This window comes from Rhamphochromis longiceps, linkage group LG20, assembly GCF_057381845.1.
Source record: "Rhamphochromis longiceps isolate RC_006_pf linkage group LG20, R_longiceps_female_GT1.1, whole genome shotgun sequence".
Classification (NCBI taxonomy): domain Eukaryota; kingdom Metazoa; phylum Chordata; class Actinopteri; order Cichliformes; family Cichlidae; genus Rhamphochromis; species Rhamphochromis longiceps.
In genome coordinates this window covers 26,657,387-26,676,981 of record NC_140576.1, presented here as the reverse complement: position 1 = coordinate 26,676,981, position 19,595 = coordinate 26,657,387, and the positions used below count along the sequence as shown (strand labels likewise).

The 19,595-nt window shown below is 39.9% G+C and overlaps 1 protein-coding gene across 12 annotated transcripts in view; it reads left to right on the top strand.

Annotated features, from left to right (window-relative positions):
* Positions 1 to 19,595, top strand: part of LOC146645479 (membrane-associated guanylate kinase, WW and PDZ domain-containing protein 1-like) — an 88,356-nt gene that overhangs the window by 40,752 nt on the left and 28,009 nt on the right. For 5 of the 12 annotated variants that reach the window (XM_085394842.1, XM_085394839.1, XM_085394850.1 and 2 more), the window contains 9 exons: positions 10,577 to 10,696; positions 12,475 to 12,663; positions 13,831 to 14,053; positions 14,337 to 14,384; positions 14,640 to 14,722; positions 15,311 to 15,349; positions 17,830 to 17,887; positions 18,044 to 18,156; positions 19,439 to 19,561. In XM_085394842.1, coding sequence (XP_085250968.1) covers positions 10,577 to 10,696; positions 12,475 to 12,663; positions 13,831 to 14,053; positions 14,337 to 14,384; positions 14,640 to 14,722; positions 15,311 to 15,349; positions 17,830 to 17,887; positions 18,044 to 18,156; positions 19,439 to 19,561 — 996 coding nt within the window. The remainder of the gene's footprint in view (positions 1 to 10,576; positions 10,697 to 12,474; positions 12,664 to 13,830; positions 14,054 to 14,336; positions 14,385 to 14,639; positions 14,723 to 15,310; positions 15,350 to 17,829; positions 17,888 to 18,043; positions 18,157 to 19,438; positions 19,562 to 19,595) is intronic. The other 7 variants (XM_085394840.1, XM_085394841.1, XM_085394845.1 and 4 more) reach the window with 7 other exon arrangements.

Sequence of the window (19,595 nt, the reverse complement as noted above, 5' to 3'; positions counted from 1 at the left end):
TCCTTGAAGTCATGGAATATAAATAAATCAGTCATCATATTTGTGGCCAAGACATGTCAAGGAAGAGGCCTAGAGATGCTAAGACCAGCACAGTCACTCCAATAGTTGCTGATAATACGATTTCCTTCTATTTGTGGCACCTAGCTGAGAGAAGAGGTTTCTCTTTTGAACAATTTTGAGTCTTTCTGAGCTGTGAGCCTTCATCGCATACATCCTCTTAACCACCATACGCTCCGAGACAAAGACAGTTGCTATACGTGTGAATGAATCTCCACGAGGATGTCCATTTAACATAACTATTCCAGTACTCAGAGCATCTACTCTAGGGTGAGGACATTCCTCTAAGGTGTGCAACTTCAAGGTCTGTAATTAATTTCATAGCACAGCTCAGATGCTCCTGCAGTTTATGGTGCATGTTCAGTAGCAGTGAGTGAGTGGCCCAGTATTAGGAGTGAGGATGTGGGTCAGAGCATGCACTCAAACAGGCCACTTCAGGGACACATGTCCCTTGCTCCAGAGCTTTTTATGAACTGCCAGTGAGGACAGAAGCTGGCTTTGCTAGCTTGATATTTATAGTCCATATTCTGAATACACTATATATATGTATTTACATGCTACTTCTGCCCTCTATCTTTGTCTTATGTAGCTGAAAAAGGTTGGGACACTGGCCACATACAGCTCACAGCTGCTCATAGCAAGTGATAACTTGTTCAGCCAGGTTGTCACTACTGGATTCAGCATGCAGAAAATGGGCACCGGATGACAACTCTAGCTGTTAATACATTGGAGTATTACCTGCTTTATTCTCACATCAGCACAGATCAGCACACTCAGACTTCACAGAGACTTTGTAGTAGGGAGCTAAAGACTGTTTAATGTCCTTACTGATTGCATTTCATACTGATTTGAGTTCTCCCAAGCTCCCCTCTTGGGTAATGTCAAGAAAAGTTCATAGCTGCAGCGCATGTGTGAGAACAGCTTCTTCTGTGCATATGTCAGTGTGGGTGCTCAAAACTGCATGTGCGTTCTTGTTGTTAATTTGGTGTCCTATACAGATCGGAGCTAAATTTAGATCAAAGTGCAGCAGTGATAAACGTAGGCAGACACGCAACACTCTTATGGTTGTACTTCACTTCCTATTTAGGAAGGTCATTAAAACACAAACGCATAACAATACCATCCAGTCTATTGCACAATAATTTAATCACTCTGCAAACTGGAAAAATCTGCTTTACAAATCCAGCATTACTGCATTAGATTGCTTCGAGTTAAGTGAGCAGTGGGTCTCTTTCCTAAATGCTCAAGTGCTGCAACTGACCACTTTTGTGTTACTGAACAATTTGTTGTGCTTTATCTACAAAATTAAAAACAAAACAAAACTGAAGTCTAAGATAATTTATTTAAATTACTTTTAAAATTATTTTTTAATGAAATACAAGAATGTTATTTAATCAAGTGAAAATGTCAAAACAATCTACCGGCTTAAGTCTCTCAAATGTGGGTTTGCAACTTTTCGTTTTGTGTATTTGTAAATTAAATCTATCAGTCGATTTATGAATGTTAATTAATTGTTTGGGATTAAAGAAATCACCTTTGGCTCTGGAAAACTGACAGCTGTGTTAATAAAAATACATCATATAACAGCATATTAAATATTATTTAGCAACATGTAAATAAAGCATTTTTTTTCCCTTCAAAAAGGCAGAAACGACTGAGCATTAAGTGATTTTGCTTGTTAAAGGACCTGTAACTGATTATCCGAACTGACCAATTCATTTTTGCCAGTCATCTAATCAGTTCATTGATATTGCACAGAAAGGTGTTGCAGCACTACAGTGGCACAGTCACAGAGATAATGTTAATGATGTGGGAGAGGCGAGGACAGGCTTGCCTGGACTCTTTTATCCTTTTAGCAATGCTCTGCGTGTCACACACTCAAACATGCACACATCCAGCTTCTTAGAGAGTGAGATGCAATTCACTCAACATCACAACACCAAAACAACATGACAGTGGAGATGTGAGGAAAACCAGAGGCGTGGTTGTATGTTTGAGTGAGAAAGTGTGAGTTGTTTGTTCTGCAAGAGATGTCACGTGGCCATTAGGTGATTATTTTTGTTGTGTGTGTGTGTGTGTGTGCTGTGTATCTGTGCTGCCTTCATCCTCCTTCACTCTCTCATTCTCTTCTGTGCTGTTCCACCATTTGGCAGATGCTCTCTGTCATAACAGCCTTGTACGTCCTCTCCCTCTGGGAACAGACCGGAGCGGCTGATTGACATTAAGCGAGAGCTAGGTACTGATTGGATGTTATGTGTTTGGTTTGTAAACTCTGCAAAGAGCTAGCAAAGATACACTTTTTGTGGTGGACACCTCAGCTAGAAGTGATTTGCCATTGCCTGCCCACTAAAACCCAGAAACGTTTTCAAAAGTATCAAGGGAAATAGACAAATTAACCTTACGTGAAGTGAAAAACCAAGATAAAAAAAGAGTGGAGGAGTTGATCTTTAGGCACAGACCATTCACAGCAACAAAAAACGTTTAACAAATAAGGAATTAGGAAAATGTGTGAGATACTAAGATTCTTAAAAACAGTTCCAAACTGAGAGTGACATTTACAATTATTCATTTCAAACTAATGTAAAGTGCACTGAAGTGGATAGGTGAGTGACATGGGTACAAATTTTTCTTGATTCTATTCCATATCACTAATGGATATGATGTAAAAAAAGATGTAAAAAGATCCAAACCTCACTTTAAACAGTACAGAAACCTAATGCTTTAAATGTTCTGCTCTATACCTTATTTCAGTGTATACTAAAGTAAAATAACTAACACTGACTAACGGTGGAAAATAACAGATAGAAAAGTTCACAGTATCCTCAACAAGCCTCAGTATCACTATCATCAGACAGAAATTACCTTTACTGACTCATCCGCTTATATTAGAATTTTTTCAAAGTTTTACAGCCTCCTCCAGAGTAAATACATCAGGTAAATAGCAGACTGACAGCCTACAGTTGCTGCAGATGAATACTTGCTTGTTCTACAGTGGCCACCATAGCTAAGATTATGCACTTGAACTGGGAGGGATGGCGAAGCAGACTTCAGTTGACTGCAATCTGTAATCCACCCACATCTAGTGGTGGATTTTTTTACTTTTATTTTTTATTTTTTTTAAAGGTTTTGTTCTAGCAAGTCAAACAGTGATTTGTTAACCACAACACATTGCATCACATGACTCTTGGTGAACTGGCTGATCTTTTGTATTTTGTGCAGAATCTTCTTTAGAAAGCAGCAGTCAGGCCTGCATGGTAGCATAGCACGGTCTACTACTTTGACACCGATATGATAATGAAATGTCTGGTTTTAGTGAAATATTTCAACAACTGTTGCATTAATTTTTATGACAAATACAAGTCTCCATCAGCGTGAACTGGAATCTTGGTAATCTTGTCACTTCTTATCCAGCTTCAGCATCAAATCAAATCTCCAGCTGATTTAGTTGTTTTGGTTTTTGACCAGATAGTGGCAACATTGATTTCTAATTCCCATTGGCTGTCTTTTGTGCTTATCTACTATAATGGTTAACATAAAAACCATTAAAACCATCAGCTGCTTGCTTGGCAGTAGTCTCTTAGTGCTCTGTCCAAAATCACTTCCTACTGAATGTATAGTCTGCTTCATTTAATGTGCACTATTATATTTAGCAGCCTGAATTCTGAATGTGTAAATTTATCCATGAGTGCACAATAGAACCAAAAAAGGGTGCCCACAGCAAGTAAGTACGACTATTTTTGCTAGAGCCCCACAGTGCAATGGTGTTAAAATGACAATGACTCAACCGCAGACAATGATGATGCAAAATTACAATGGTTTGAGTACATTGACAACATTCTCAATTTCCTGCTCACTGCAGAGCAAACATGCCAGCCAAGCAAATACTTATCTGGAAAGCATCCTGGAAGTTTTTTTAAAAATTTTATCCACAATGAATTTCTACTTCTCTGTATCCCGCTCTTGATTTATTTTCAAACACCTCAATATTCTCGCATCTACTACCATGCTGAGATTTGCATATTTAAACCCATATATGTGTTGATAGAAAAACTCTCCTCAAAGAAGTCATTAACAGTGGCTAGGAGGCTGCAGAAGTTGTGAACTCAAACGCAGATGAAATTACACAAAGCTGATCTGTGACGGAATACAATTGATGGAGTTCCTGTTTGTTGTACGAGGCATACCCAGCTTATTTGCACAGGATACGCCTCCAATAATTGTTATTTCAGCCCTCACTGTGCAGCTTTAGATAAAGGTTTGTTATTCCCGCTAAAATCTTGGGTTTGTCCCGTGAGCTGAACTGAAACTGAAGTACTTCAGTTCACTATTTTGTACCTTTAGGATATAGCCAAAGACACCTTCAGCTAATATGTGACCAAGGTAGACATTTAAACCTTTTGGGAGGAGGCGGTAAAATTTTGTGAAGTAGTATTCATGATGAATAAAGAATCACAGAATGGTTAAGATTAACGACTGTTGCGTTTCACCCATGTAAAATTCTTTTGTTTTTGAAAATGTCTCTGTTTTTATACATGAATGAATATTAAGTAACCCAGCAATAATTGGGGATAATAGAAAAGACATTTTGATACGTTTTAACCAATTATATCTCATTTATACATATGTGTTGCATATAAGCCCTATGAGGTGTATCATTTACTGTTACAGACACTGCAGCCTGCACCATGCTACTCAACTCGTCCCACGAGCCTGTACTATAATTTAACGTTGTACCTGCAGTAATATCATATGCATGGGATATACAGAAGTTATGAATAATTAAGTATGGTAAAGTAATATTTGTATTTGCTGTTGCATCACTCAAGATATGCGCTGTTACAGACATTACAGTTCTGAAAAAGTCGACAACGCCACACATAATGTTGGAGATTTTCATACATATATGCTCTAAATAACATATCAAAAATATTCTCATTAATTATAAGCTTTTTGTTTTATTTAAAAAAAAAAAAAAAAAATCTAACATTGAATTGCTCTTTAAAAAAAAAATCAAGGAATTGTGAAAAATTTCAAAGTGGGTAAAAATCCCTTGCTTATCACGCTCCAGCCTGCAAAAGTAGAAATATCAAGGTTTTTTTTTCTTTGTTAAATGTTGTAATTAAAAACTGACATTAGAGGAAATGCAAATATGTTATATATCATAATTCCAAAGGTATTTACAGTCTCATAACCCATAAAACCCTCAACATTAGCTCAAAATAATATTATATACTGGGAAATAATGTGTGTTCAGCAGAAAACTCCCGTGTCTGTGTGTGTGTGTCTGACCTGAGCAAGGAAAAAAAAAAAATATTGTTGCATATCCTTACTTTGTTAGTCAGTTAATATTCGCTACTGAATAGCAGCCTGTGTTACACTAAGAGTGAGAACTGATTGATGGAGTTTCTTTCTAATATTGTAAGATCTTTACCTTACAATAGAAACCACCTTGACTTAAATGTTATTGTGAATTGGCTATGTAAAGAAAACTGAATTAACAATGTTAGCAATTTACTAAACCAACCCTATGTCATCATATATATTTTTTAACATTGAGTGGATTTAAGACAAATGTTCAAACAGTAGTGAACACACAGTCAGCAGCAAGTCCCTGTGGTAGCTTCAGTCTGGGTGAGATTAGTATGTTTGAGTTACTGTTGAAGGAGCTCCTGTGTAGCCTGACATGAAGCCTCTCTATCGGGAACAAGCTGTCTAAAAAACAGTCTCAGCCCGTCACTGTTATATAATGCTACGACTGTGTTGTTTATGAGTAGCACAAAACGCATTGTGCTAGATTTAGGTTTTACATAAGCCATTTTTAATGCTTATTGCTGCAAATTACAATAATTATGTAGCACAAAAAGCAAAGCTTAGAAAATGTATATAAGCACTGCCAGTATGGTATCACTATTAACAAATAATGATGATAACGGGAAAAAGTAGTGAAGTCAAAAATTTAATCCACTGTATAGTCTTGCAATAGTGCAATGAGTTTGTGAAGCTTATAATGTTTGTCGAGAGAGCTCATCCATCCATTTGTTTAGTTTTAAGCTTTGGATTGTGCTGCTGTACTGCCTTGATTTATTTATTTTTTATAAGGGGTTAGTGTTTATGTCCACCCTCTGTACCAGACTTGGTGAAGACAGAGTATTTACACTTTTTCATATGTTCTCTGAGCAAATAGTGGCTCAACTTGTATAGGTTAGTGTTAAAAGTGAAGGCGTTTCCAAATGTGCTTGTTTCTTATTTGCCATCCGTGCTTGTACAGGCTGTTTTCTCACAGTAAAACAACAAAGTCCATTGATGGCCGACAGAGTTAGTTAATCAGAGTTGGGGTCAGGACTCACCATGGCACTGTCATTGTTTAACTGGACAGAGAAAATAGACACTGACCACACTGATAATTCAGAGTTGAGTCTGACATCACTGCTACTGTCCTACAGTGAAAGCATTGAAGCTGTCTGTGCTGCTGTTTATTCAACAGGGATTATTTCCTACACTTGATAAAATGCCTTTAGTTTTGTTTATGGATCTGGCGGAATAGACTTTTCTAGAAAGACATCAGTGATTCTTAAGAGCACAAATCTCCTCATCAAGTAGACTGTCAGACGCTCAGTTTTTAAATCTTAGCTTTGCAAAGTAATTTGTTCTGTGGAATAGCAAAGGGGAAACATGGCGATGTAAACGAACACACAATATTAATTTGTCAACTGTCAACTGGATTTCACTGTCATATTTAGATATCTCTGAATGTATCAAGGTATTAGGCACTGAAATTAATAAGTAAAGCTCCTTTATAGTGAAACGGGATTTACAGGAACAGGAAATGTTTGGCATTTTTCCTTTAGGAATTAATAAAATGTTTCCTTTGTAATATGACTTTTACAGTAGACTACAGTACTGTAAGGTTTTTCATTGCTGGATTTTGACAAAACAAACATCACTGTATTCGTTAACAATGCGACCTTTGTTTATTTTATTAAAACATGCAAAGCACTGACTGCTTCTTGTTGATTATTATTCACTGAGAGGGACACAGACTTTCACATGGCTGTGGAAATAATAAAAAAATACATCATCATCATAAATTTCAGAGCAGAGGATTAAAGGACAATGGCAAAGTGACTGTTTTTCTGGTAACTTAAGCTGGTGTAAGTTTGTAAGGCATAACTGTGGAGCTGTGTCATTAGATAATTGTTAACTTGACTCCCATTCCCTGGTCACTAGATTAATAATCCATCCATCCATTCGCTTCCGCTTATCCTTTCCAGGGTCGCAGGGCGTGCTGGAGCCTATCCCAGCTGTCATAGTGCGAGAGGCGGGGTACGCCCTGGACAGCTCGCCAGTCTGTCGCAGGGCTAACACATAAAGACACAGACAACCATTCGTACTCACAGATTCACACCTATGGGCAATTTAGATTAATCAATTAACCTATCCTTAACTGCATGTCTTTGGACGGTGGGAGGAAGTACCCGGGGAGAACCCACGCAAGCACGGGGAAGACATGCAAACTCCACTCAGAAAGACCCCCGCCTGATGGTGGAATTGAACTCAGGACCTTCTTGCTGTGTGGCAACAGTGCTAACCACTGTGCTGCCCTCTGTAGTGCACTGTCCAGTACACAGTAGTGTAGAGAAATCAACTACAGCCACTACAAGAGTATCAAGTTGGGCTCACTCTTGGGAACAAGAAGATACAGTAGTGTGAGACGTTTACTGCAAAAGAAAAAGATCGTGGCTTGGATTAAAATGGACCCTCTTCACAATGTTAACCACGTGTTAAATCTGATGTTAAAAAGCTATTTTAACCATTTAAAGACAACCTTCTTCTCTGCAAAAAATAGGTTTATCTGCATACACCTATTCCTTTACAGTGCACCTACTACATGATATAAATGATTGCGTTCTACATGACACTTTTACATTATTTTTAAGGTAATAAGTACTTTATTTATCCCAAAATTTGGGATAGTACTCAACTAGTTTAAGGATGAGGCTTTTCATCCGTACTGTAGTGTTTGACTAGTCTTTTTATCCTGAGCCATTATAAACAAGACATCACATCATTGCGATTCCTCAGTTGCAGTGATGGTCCTGGAGCAACATTGGTTGTGACACGGCCGTCTCAGATCGTTCCACTTGTTAATTCTGCTCATTTATAATGCTGATAACACTGACCAGTGATTCAGCTACTAAAAGATCCAAGCGTGATGATGCTGGTCATAAAAAGATCCTTTAAATGTTAGATGTTGTTTATTTAATTGATTTATTTCATTCCAGAATTAGTTTAGGTGTGAAAAATGTAAACTATAAATTTCCAGTAAAATTCTTCTTATAGTTTCTGCTTTAATTGACTACAGTGTAAGTAAACAGTGAGCCACGGTGACTTTGTTTGGATTGAGATCCGGTGCATGGGGATTTATGTTTGCGATTTTATTAAATGCACCCAAATATGATGGCATTTTGGGAATGGATTGCTCGCAAGCAATAAGAGTGGTCCTTACTTTACTGATGCAGTTCCACTCATGGGGTTTAAAAGACAAAAATATTTTAAGAGAATGTTGTTTTATATATGATGGTGTGCTGATGTAACAAAAGCTTTAATATTTTATACTGCGGGCACATCAGAATTAGTCAGCCTATCAGAGCTCTCTCTACTGTGGGGAATAGCCCTGAATAACAGCTCCATTCCCAGCTCAGCAGACAGTGTCATTAGAGCACACCGAGCCTCAGAAACATCATCTTCCACCATGGGACCACCCAGTGGTATGACTCAAACTCCCAGAGACGGTTACTTTCATCTTATCGTGATCCACTAAGAGGAATAAAAAGCATCACTTTGCTCGTGCATTGCTGCTGATGATTTATCATGTTTTCTTCGTGTGAGTATTTTTACTCATGGTTTAAATCTTAGACAGCCTTGTGTAATAAAATTTCCTCCTCCCTTATCTATTTATCTCGAGTATCATTTTCAAAATGGCAGAAAGGAAAGCAAAAAAGAATCGGCGTTTCCTTTGCGGGGCAGGTGTGGGACTGAACAGTGCTTGGTAAAGACTTGTTTATTACAGGGTGTTTGTGGGCTGGATGCACCTTGAGGGATAGGATGCGTGCTTGCATACTGCATGGGCTGAGGAAAATAAACATGAAAGAGTCTTTTTGTACTCCTTGCTCGACTAGAACAGTGACTTTAAACTATGTGAGAAGCACAATTGCTGCACCCGTCAACTCAAAAGCAATTCAGTGATCCCCTGACGACAGAGATTAACATTTGTATTTTTGCCCATACACCTATATTATATGTCCAGTCTTGATTAAATGTAAGTAGTAATGTTAGTAGTGAGTGCATTATCAGATTGAATATTCAGTTTGTTTTTAATGTTAATTAATCTGAAACTATTCAACCATCCAACAAGCAGTTCTGAAGGATTATACTGATAGCTTCAGTTGTGTTATAAGGTAGCGATTTCTTTTCAGGTTTGAACTCCTGCTTAATTCAGTGAGGTTCAACTGAATGTGGCCTGCAGTGCTTCACACTGGTGCAAGGGTTGCGTGTTACATTCAAGTCTCTTGTTTAAGCCGGGTTTTGCAGTACCTGCTGTGTGTATGTAAATGCTCCTGTACTGATCACAGATGGGTTGCAACTTCCATCAACCATCTGGCACGTCATCTCATCTCCCTTCAATAAAGTCAAAGACACAATGGCCCCTGCCTCCATTGTCTGGTGTCAGCTTCCTCCTATAAAGTGTTCTCAATACAAAGCAAAACACAGCAAACCGCTAATCATTAACTCCAACAGGAGATCAGGCTCAGGGCAGTTGGGCCAGCAAGAAAGACAATGATCAGACTTCTAATGAGCATTTCTTTCTGAATATACTGACTTTCAGGTATAAGCTCCAGCTTTATTTTGTCTCAAATTAAAAGGCATTTGTTGTACTACGGTTAAACCGAACGGCACCTCAAAATGCAGTGTAGCTTCCAAGCAGTGAGCATGCATGCTTTAACAATCAATAATAATTTAGTTAGGATCCCTTTGGCAAAACGACTCTAATAGTATTATGTCAGTCCATTTTACAATTTCAAACTCACCATGAAGAAATTGAGAGATTGATGACACTATCAGGACTAGTGTATTGCTAAAGGTGACCTTTTTTCATCTTAGCGGGCAGCACTTTCCCATGAGACGAAGCGATGGCTCAAGATGCAAAGCCTTGATTTAATTTCCTGACGTAATATTCACAGCCACTCAACAGACACTGCGCTGCCAGTGATGGCTCTGAATTACAATCACACCCTCTTCATTTCAGAACACTTTGCTGTGGCTGGTCATCATCTCAAAAAGCTGAATGAATCTTGCAGCGCTGGCTGCATTTCTAACATTAATGACAGATTTTTCAGTTGAGAGAGAGAAGTATATTGAACATGTTGCGCAAGGAGGAAAAGTCTTATTTTGCTGTCATTCTATCCTAAAGATAAGGGTTGACTTCAGCAGCTTATTTTGTTTTTTTTCCTACCCCTAGGTACAACCCGCCCCCCTAGAGACGGAGAGGTCCCAGGGGTGGATTACAATTTCCTGTCTGTGGAGGAGTTCCTAGAACTTGAGGAGAGTGGCACGCTACTGGAAATAGGAACATATGAAGGTGAGGAGGAGGAGGGTGATGATGATGATAATGATCATAACTGGCACTTCATGTGACTCATGATTGCGCAGGTGTCCTCATTCTCCACAGATACAATGAGCGTAGCAGCCATCAGTGTTTCCTACATGTAGGCAGGCTACAAAAGCATGCATTCAGTTGATTCTGATTATACAGTGCATGATGGGAGGAGATGCATCAGGAGACAGCAGGTCACTCCACATCTGGCCCTCTCACTCTGATTAGGACGGTGCTGTGCAGCGCTAAGTCTCATACTAACACAAACCTGTGTGTTTGTGTGCGTTGTTGTGGGCGCGTGCGTGCCTGTTCACAAGGCAGTGTGTTATGCACACAGATTTGTGTGTGCGTGTGCATGGGCTTGGTTGGGAGGGAATGTTACGACATTAATCTGCTTGGCACCGACTCTGCTCTGTGTTGGCACGTTTCTTCCTTTCACGCAGACAATGTCAAATACCTATCCACAGGAGGCTGTGGCCATCCATGCTAGTAGATGAAGATTGGATGATTGATTCTCAGCAAAATCTGTTTGAGATGTTCAAATGTCTCTAAATATAACTATAGAAATAACTTTAGAAAATGCCACTTTTTTAAAATTTGATTTTAGTGGAAGAGTTGAAATGAAGGGAGGGGATATAACCAAATTTAAATGATGGCTTGACCATCTGCCAAATGTTCTTGTCTTCCTTTTAAGTTTAAAGATAGAAGAGTCATACGGGTCACATGCATGAAAATGTAAAGCTATAGAATCCACATGGGTAGCTCAGCTGAGCATAAATTCAGAATTGCAGTTTGTCTCTGGATAGGGCAGGTTACCCTTTTCTCCCTGCTTCCAGTCTTAAGTCAAAGCTCATCAAACTGGCTGCGGGGTGTAACATACTGTATTGATTTATTGAGTTTTGCAAGAAAGACAATGAGTATATTTTTATCAGGCAGGCAAGCAATAATTCACTGCTTCTGGTAATAGCTGGAAGTGGTTCTTGTTTACGGTCAGTTGCTTTTTTTTTTCCTTTTACATCTCAGATAGGCTTGTAGGTGGGGGATTTATTTTTATTTTTTTTTGTAACCCATGGACGGAGCTAGTTTAGTTGTTTTTCTTTTCTAATGCAAAGCTGCGCTAACTGGTTCCCCTGGCCAGTTTCAACTGCAGAGTAGTTAATTGATTGAATGTATGGCTATTGAGTTCACACTGGCATTATGCGGTGTACATAACACTATACAGCATATACATTATATACTAACTTGAAGAGTACTTTGAGGACTCAGTTTCCCACAAAACCCAGACCTTGTGATCAGACCAGCGTTATATTGAACAAGCTGTTTCTTTGTTTGTGTTAGATTTTGCTTAATCTTTGACAATCAAACACTAAGTAGCTTGTCACACGATACTAAAAACATACTCAAGGATGTAATATTGATTCCCACTTCCCCAAAACAATTTTTTGGAGCTAAAAAGTGGCTAAAACAAGCTGTGTGCTGAGCTGGTCCACAGTTTTGATCGCTATGCTTTAAAGCCTCAAATCCAAACTAAAATCTTTTAGCTTTCCAACCAGCTTCTTATTTCTGCAATTTCTAGTCACATTGTGATCCAGCTTTATGTCTTTTCCTCCTAGCGTAAGATTAGGAGGTTTCATAGATGCTCTTCCTGCTTATCTTCCTGTCCCCAACTCTTTCATTTTTATCCCCGTCTTCCTTTCTCTGTTTCTCGCTCTCCCTCCTTCTGCGTCTCTCTCAAGCATACTAATGTCCTCCTTGTTGCCTAGGTAACTATTATGGGACCCCCAAGCCGCCAAGGCAGCCCATCATTGGGACAGTGATTCTCAGTGATGCAGGCTCCCATCAGTCCACCCCAACACGCACGAAGTCCTACAATGACATGCAAAACGCCCGCGTAGTGCCTGCTGACGACGACGATGACGACCAGGCCACGGAAATGAACAACAGTTTTACAGGTGAGGGCAACGCTGCCGATCCCAAAGTTTGGAAATCCAGCTTTCCTTGGTTTCCGCATGTGTAGCATTCCCCGCGTGTGCTTTGCTTCTTCTCCACTGGACGTTTGTTTAAGCGTGTCTCGGTAAACATGTATGTGCCCAAGATTAGGAACACAGAAGGAAAGAGATAATGTGTGTATGTTTATTATCCTCTCCTCTGCTGTACGGTGATGGGTGTCTGGCGGTTACATCATGTCTTTGTGATGCTGATTCCTTTTCTGTGAGCCTCCAAACACTGCCATCTGCCTGTGAGGAGGGGTGTAGTGGGGGAAGGTTTAGATTACAAACTGCACTCAGTGTTCAGAATTTTCTCCTTGCCACCACCTTGCTCTGGTTTCAATAACTACACTATTTTTTTTTAAAGCTTTCTCACTAAATTGCCCCTAACATTTACTCACATACCAATTCTGAATATTTGTCCCGTGGCTGATTGAAATCATGTTTATGCCTGCTGATTCTCAGCATATGTCAAGAGATTAGCTGCTGTTATAAACTAATTCCTAAACAAAAAAACTAAAGAATGAGCCAAAGTTTTTCACGATTTTCTTTCTTCTGAGGGGGTTTATCCTGTTTTGAGTGCAAGACATGGTGTCTTGTTTTTTTGTTTTTTTTAACTTGATCCTGTGAAACTATGCCCTCTCTGTGTCCCCCTGCTAGGCTGCCAGAGTGTTGAATTTGCATTTGATCAACCCTGAAAAGCCCACGGAAGTGGTGGAGGATATTTGGCCAAAACTGGGGAAGGAATGGGAATGGGGGTTGGGATTGACTAGCTTTAGGAGAAAAAGGCCTGTGGGCAGAGAGGTAAAACGGGTGGGGGTCAAAGTGAGTTTGAGAGACAGTTGCTGAGGAAATTAGCATATTCCTGTGACCCTTTTCAATACACTAGAAATGGGCGGGAACCAAGCAGAAGAAGGGAGAAGTGCTAGCACTTTAGTGTGGCTAGAGTTGCCTGATGTGGTCTAAAGAGAATAAAGACTGAGCATGTTTGCTTTTTTTAATCTCTTCCTTTCCTGCATGCATGAAATGTGATTATTATTTTGTTTGTTTTCTGTTGTTGTGCTGTGTTGTTGTTACGTCACCCAGGATCCTTAGTACGTAGTCTCTTTCCCTCTCCTTTGCTGTGCACAGGTAACCCTAACGACCAGGATGAGAGCCGCAGCGGCATTCTCCGGCCGTACCCTGCACGTGACAATGCTCTATCCTGTGTTCTGAACAATGCGGCCACCTCTACTGCAGAAAGCGGGCAGCAAACCCTTGCAGAACCACAGGTCTCTCCAGAAGACCCGCTGGGACCACTGCCTGAAAACTGGGAGATGGCTTATACTGAGAACGGGGAACTTTACTTCATAGAGTATGTATCAGCAGACTCTCGACGCCGCCTGTTTATACATTTTTTTTTTTTTGGCCATGGCTCACGCTGTAGTCGGTGTTTTCTGCATTTTACCTGCACTATTATCCCTTTTGTTCGTCCAGTTGCTTGTCTTCCCACTTGATTTGGTTTTTAGGCCTTCCCAGCCAACCTGCCCAGCCCCCTGGGTGCTACTGCTTTCCTGTTAATCCCTGCATGTCCCGATCTCAAAAGGAGATCACATCCTGATCACCTGACTACCTCCACCTCTCTGTCCTCTCTGCAGCACGGCAAAGGCACAACACCAGGACATGGCTGTGTATTTTCAGAGCTTGTATGTTCATTTCTGCTATCACTGAATTACAGAATGTTCTTGTTTAACAATTGAGGGAAAAGTCAGGTCGCTTACTGTTTATTTCCTTGCTGTGCCTCTCTGTTCTTTTCATTTGTGTTTGCAGCACACCTTCTGTCCGCTGTAAACTTGCTGACGTGTTTTTCCTAATTCTCATTGATGCATTCGTGTCCCCCTGCTGTGTCAGTCTGACGGCCTGTGTTGAATTATTCGGTTCTCTTGTTTGCTTCCTCTCAGCCACAATACAAAGACCACATCATGGCTGGATCCTCGGTGTAGAGACAGAGCCTCCAGACCGCTGGAAGAGTGTGACGATGATGGTAAGCTTCTATTCCTCATTTATTAAATCAAAGCGTTCATCCACACTCCTGTGTAGTGGTTCAGGAACAGCAGGGGATGCTCGGGGTCTCAGAAGTGAGGCTCCTCTTGTTTATTGTTGTGATGCTGTTGTTAATTTCTGGTGCTGTTTTTAGTACACTCATTTGGTTTTGATTGAAAGATTTGTTAGAAATTGGAATGTGCTACATTTGTCTTGTTGTTAGCTCTACTGTCATCAAAACCTGACATAATTTTCAAATAAACAGAAAAAAACATTTGATTAATTCCAAATGACACTTTGTTTACAGCTCACTCCAAACACAAATTGCATAATTACCCCATCAAGTGGTGAAATCTAGAATGGCACCCCAAGTCTCACTAGATTTCTCAGGGCATTTTGAGATGTTGTTATAGCCCAAGTCAGTCTTTTTCTAAGGGTTTTCCCTTTTTCTTTGTCTTTCTCTGACTGGTCACGTCATTCCTTATTTGCTTTGGATTCCTGCATCTATGATCCACCTTCCATCTGCTATCATCCCTTTTTTTTCCTCTTTATTTTCTCTTCTTTGTTTCATCCTGCTTTGTCCTTGGAGAAGAAGGGATACATACAGAAGACCTGGAGAGTGATCTAGGTAAGGTTTTTGGAGGTTTTATGGAGGATGTTTTGCTATATTAAAATTATATTATTTCAAAGATGCCATTCAAAACTGATCATCTCAAAGAGGAAATTTAATTGGGCATCGGTCTCAAATGCAAGGCCCTGAATTCTGTAAGGAAGATATATTAATTTAGTTTAGAGCAAAGGTAGCTGCAAGGGTTTAAATGAGTTGTTTTTTAAAAAAAAAAAAAAAGCAAAAACAAGCATGCATGATGCTCTAGTGCAGGGGTGTCCAACTCCAGTCCTCAAGAGCTACTGTCCTGCAGCTTTTAGATGCATCCCTGCTCCAGCACAGCTAAATCAAATGGTTGGATTACCTCTTCAGCATGCCATCAAGTTTGGCAACGGCCTGATAACAAGCTATTCATTTGATACAGGTGTGTCGGAACAAGGATGCATCTAAAAGTGCAGGACATTAGCTCTCGAGGACTGGAGTTGGACACCCCTGCTCTAATGCAAAGTTATATTTTCATCTCATGGGTGGCGAGGGATGATGACCATAATATATTCTACTGGATTTTGTGGAAAAAAATATGTTTTTTTTTCTCGAATATCTCACAACATTATCAAGCAGAACTATTAGTAAGAATACATCAGAATGGATGTTCAATCTTTAATCTGCCCGCTCCAAACTACAAAGCCTGTGTAATGTCTGATTTCACCCACGTGAGAATAGTGCAGTGAAGATGGCGTCAGTTCAAGGATAGCAAATAAATCCGTCCAGTGTACCATCATAACTTGCATCTTAGTACATGTCGATTTTTGGCTGTTGGGTTTTATATTTCTTGCTCTTCTATCTAGATATATCTCTATAGGCTTTAGGCTTGTAATGAAATCCCAGTATTTATCCATCACATGCATTACAGTGAAATATACTGTATGCTATTGTTGGACCTGAATTTTTTTCCAAGATTCTTGTTTGTTTTAGGAGATCTGACTCATGTAATCTGCATCGGATGCAATAAAACGTGATATTTTACTGCATGAACAAGAAGAGTTATTAGCCCTAAGTGCACTAGTACCATTTGTAATCCGTTATACTGAGGTTTCACTGGGGACACAGGTACATATATGCACTCAGAGTTTTCTCGCAAGCAGGCAAATTGCTCAGCTGCTGATTCTCATCCCATTTGCAAGTAACACAAACAGCCATGCAATGGAACGCAAGCTCGGTCTTAAACAAGACTCTGAATGTCTGGCTTCGAGCCTTTATTATTCCAGGCTGCTCAGATGCAGACGGTCTGTGATTATTGATTGTGAAATCTAGACTCTTATAAAAGTGTTTACTGGACTTCAGAGAAGCCCACAGGAACACAAGGAGGTAATGTCTTTGTCTGAAATCAAATACAGCGAGATAGGAGATCTGAGATGCCAACATCTTAATGGGAACATGTCAGTTTAATAGGCGCGTGGTCATGAAATGTGGTTAGGTCTGTGTACAATGTGTAGGGGTGTGTTCACAGAGGTAGTGATGTAATGTATGGTAATACTTAGCAAAATAACTGCATCATGCTTTTCAGTTATTTATTAAATGGTCAGACTACATTTGTAGCCACATGTCTTTGCGGTCTTGTTTGAAGCTGTTTGGTGTTATTTTCTCAGTTATTGTGTTTTGGCCATAATGAGGATGTTAAAATTGGTTACAGGCAGCTGGAGAGAGATCCAGCTTATTATTTAATAATACTTTATTACTGGTACCCATGGATTGAAATCCTTACGATGTAAAGGGAAAAGAGAAGAGTTTGTGCTCCAAGCACAGTTTTACAAAAAGTAATAACCAGGGGTGCACATAAGTGGTCCGCAGCTGCACATTCGCTGTCAAAATAAAAGACGCGCACCAGATAAGAAGTTGCAACGCGCGTTTGCGGATTTTCACAGCATATTCTGCACCACATCTCTGTGCGTTCATCATTTGTTTGAAGCCAGCTCACCTTCTGCAACCACTTTTCCAAGAATACGCGCTTCTTTTGCTGTTCGGACTCCTTCTGACATTTCTTTGGAGGTGGAGGAACACCAAAGTAACTGCTTAAAGGAGCTTGCTTCTTCGACATCTTTAAGAGTTCGAAACAAATGTCTGTCATCCTCCAGAAAATCTTATGTACGCAAACGCGCGTTGCAACTTCTTATCTGGTGTGTGTCTTTTATTTTGACAGCGAATGTGCACCTGCGACCACTTATGTGCACCCCTGGTAATAAAGCTGAAGTTTTAACATGGACGATGAAAAGTGTTTTTCAGTGGTCAGCAGGACAAAACCAAAACTACAATTTCATCCCCTTTTGGCATGTATGTTAAAATCCATTGTTGGGATAAAGGCAGCATGTCCTTTCTAGTGAAATAGTTTTTCTCCTATAACTGTGGGACTGAAAGACTGTGTTACCCAAACCAAACTATCCCACTGAGCTCTGCTAAAATGTAATTTTTGTCTTCAATGCTGTGTACCTTCTCTATTTCAGAGCTGCCTCCAGGATGGGAGAGGATAGATGACCCAGTGTATGGGGTGTACTATGTAGAGTAAGTGAATCTCCTTATTGGCAGCTTGCAAAGACAAACGGGGTTTCTCCAGATGAAACACCCTTTTACAAATCTCTTCTCTGCTTAAGTGAATCTGAGACTAATCAGTCTCCAAGTTATTATCTTGTTCTCTCTCCCTCTCGCCCTCTGTCTCAGTCATATAAACAGGAAGACTCAATATGAGAACCCGGTGGGGGAGGCGCGGCGTCGAAAAATCCTTGAGCAGCAGCAACAGCCGCAGCCTCCAGAAGGTGAGCGGTATATTCGAGGTTCGTTTCCTGCCCTGGCACGGCACCATTTCTTTCTTTCTTCATGTCTGTCAGTGTCATGTCCTTATAGTTTGTCCACTGCTATCCAGGGCTTTGGCCAGACTTCTTGTCTCTGAATTAATTCGACTTTAACGGGGGGGGGGGCAATATAAATATATATTATTGTTACTGAAATCCAAAGGATTAAAAATGGATTCTCATAAGGACGTTTCACAAAAGTAGAACTGGCCCAAGCCAGGGGTTGTCTTTGATGTTTAGGTTTTAATTTATGTGATTTATAGTCATAAGTGCCATTTTGTATTTGATCATTTATCCTGCATTACCATGAAAAGGCAAGAATGATGTTTGCTTTAGAGATTCAAAAACTTTGAGTTGGCAGTCGAGGGTGAAAAGACTGAAAGAGGTGAGGCAAAGATACATGCATGAGGATAAGGGCTCACGATGATGCACTAACAGTAATAAAATGCATTGAAACGCAGTATATTAGCAGCAAATTAACTGGCCTGCTTGCTATACTAATGCAACAGTATTCTGCCTTTATAGCCATATGCTCTATTCTTATTTCTTAGCTGTGCCAATCCACGAGCAAATTCAATTGGTTCCAGTATCTTCTTTTTTTTCATCTCAGAAGTAAACTTTGTCTATTATTTATTCATTCAAACTCAGATATGATCAACTCAGTTTAAGTCACTGCTGTTCAAGGTACGCAAAAAATTCAATACAGTGGCAGACAGTCTAGTCTAATGGCAACGCAACACAGACACAACTGCTGTGATTTAAAAGCTGCCTGTACGTCCATAAGAACATCGGAGAACAGAAGTGACTCACTCATAAGTAACTCAGCATATTTTTAAAAGTGCCACTGACTGCATGAAAACATTACTCTTCACACGCTCCACAACCCACAAAATGTGATAACTGCATTTCACAGTTTGCATGATGTAAGTCAAAGAATAACAGAGTAACAACATCCATTTCTATTAATTGTTTTCATTTGTTTTAACAGTACTAACACTCAGACTGTGTAAAGTGTTTGTAATATGACGCTTTTGCGACAACGGATATAATTTTGCTGCATAACATTTGCTGAGATCAACAGTATGATATACACGACAAAAAAACACTAGTAGAAGTACAGATAAGTATGAATAGTACTTCCTTTCAGCTCCGTGTTTGTGTGTATTTTGCTGTTAAGTGTTTCTGTGTGCATGTGTGGCATGTAAATACACCTCTGTGTCGCGCGTGTGTGGATTAACGTTTGGATACAAATGTGTCTGTGCAGAGTGGATAGAGGAGCACTCCTCTGCAGCAGCTCCACTGGCAAACTACGCACCAAACCATCTGGAGACCTACAGGGACCCACAGGTCCCACCAGCTCTACCTCCTGTCCCTACAGGAGTCAAACGTAAATCATTATGTTTATAGACTTTATATATTAT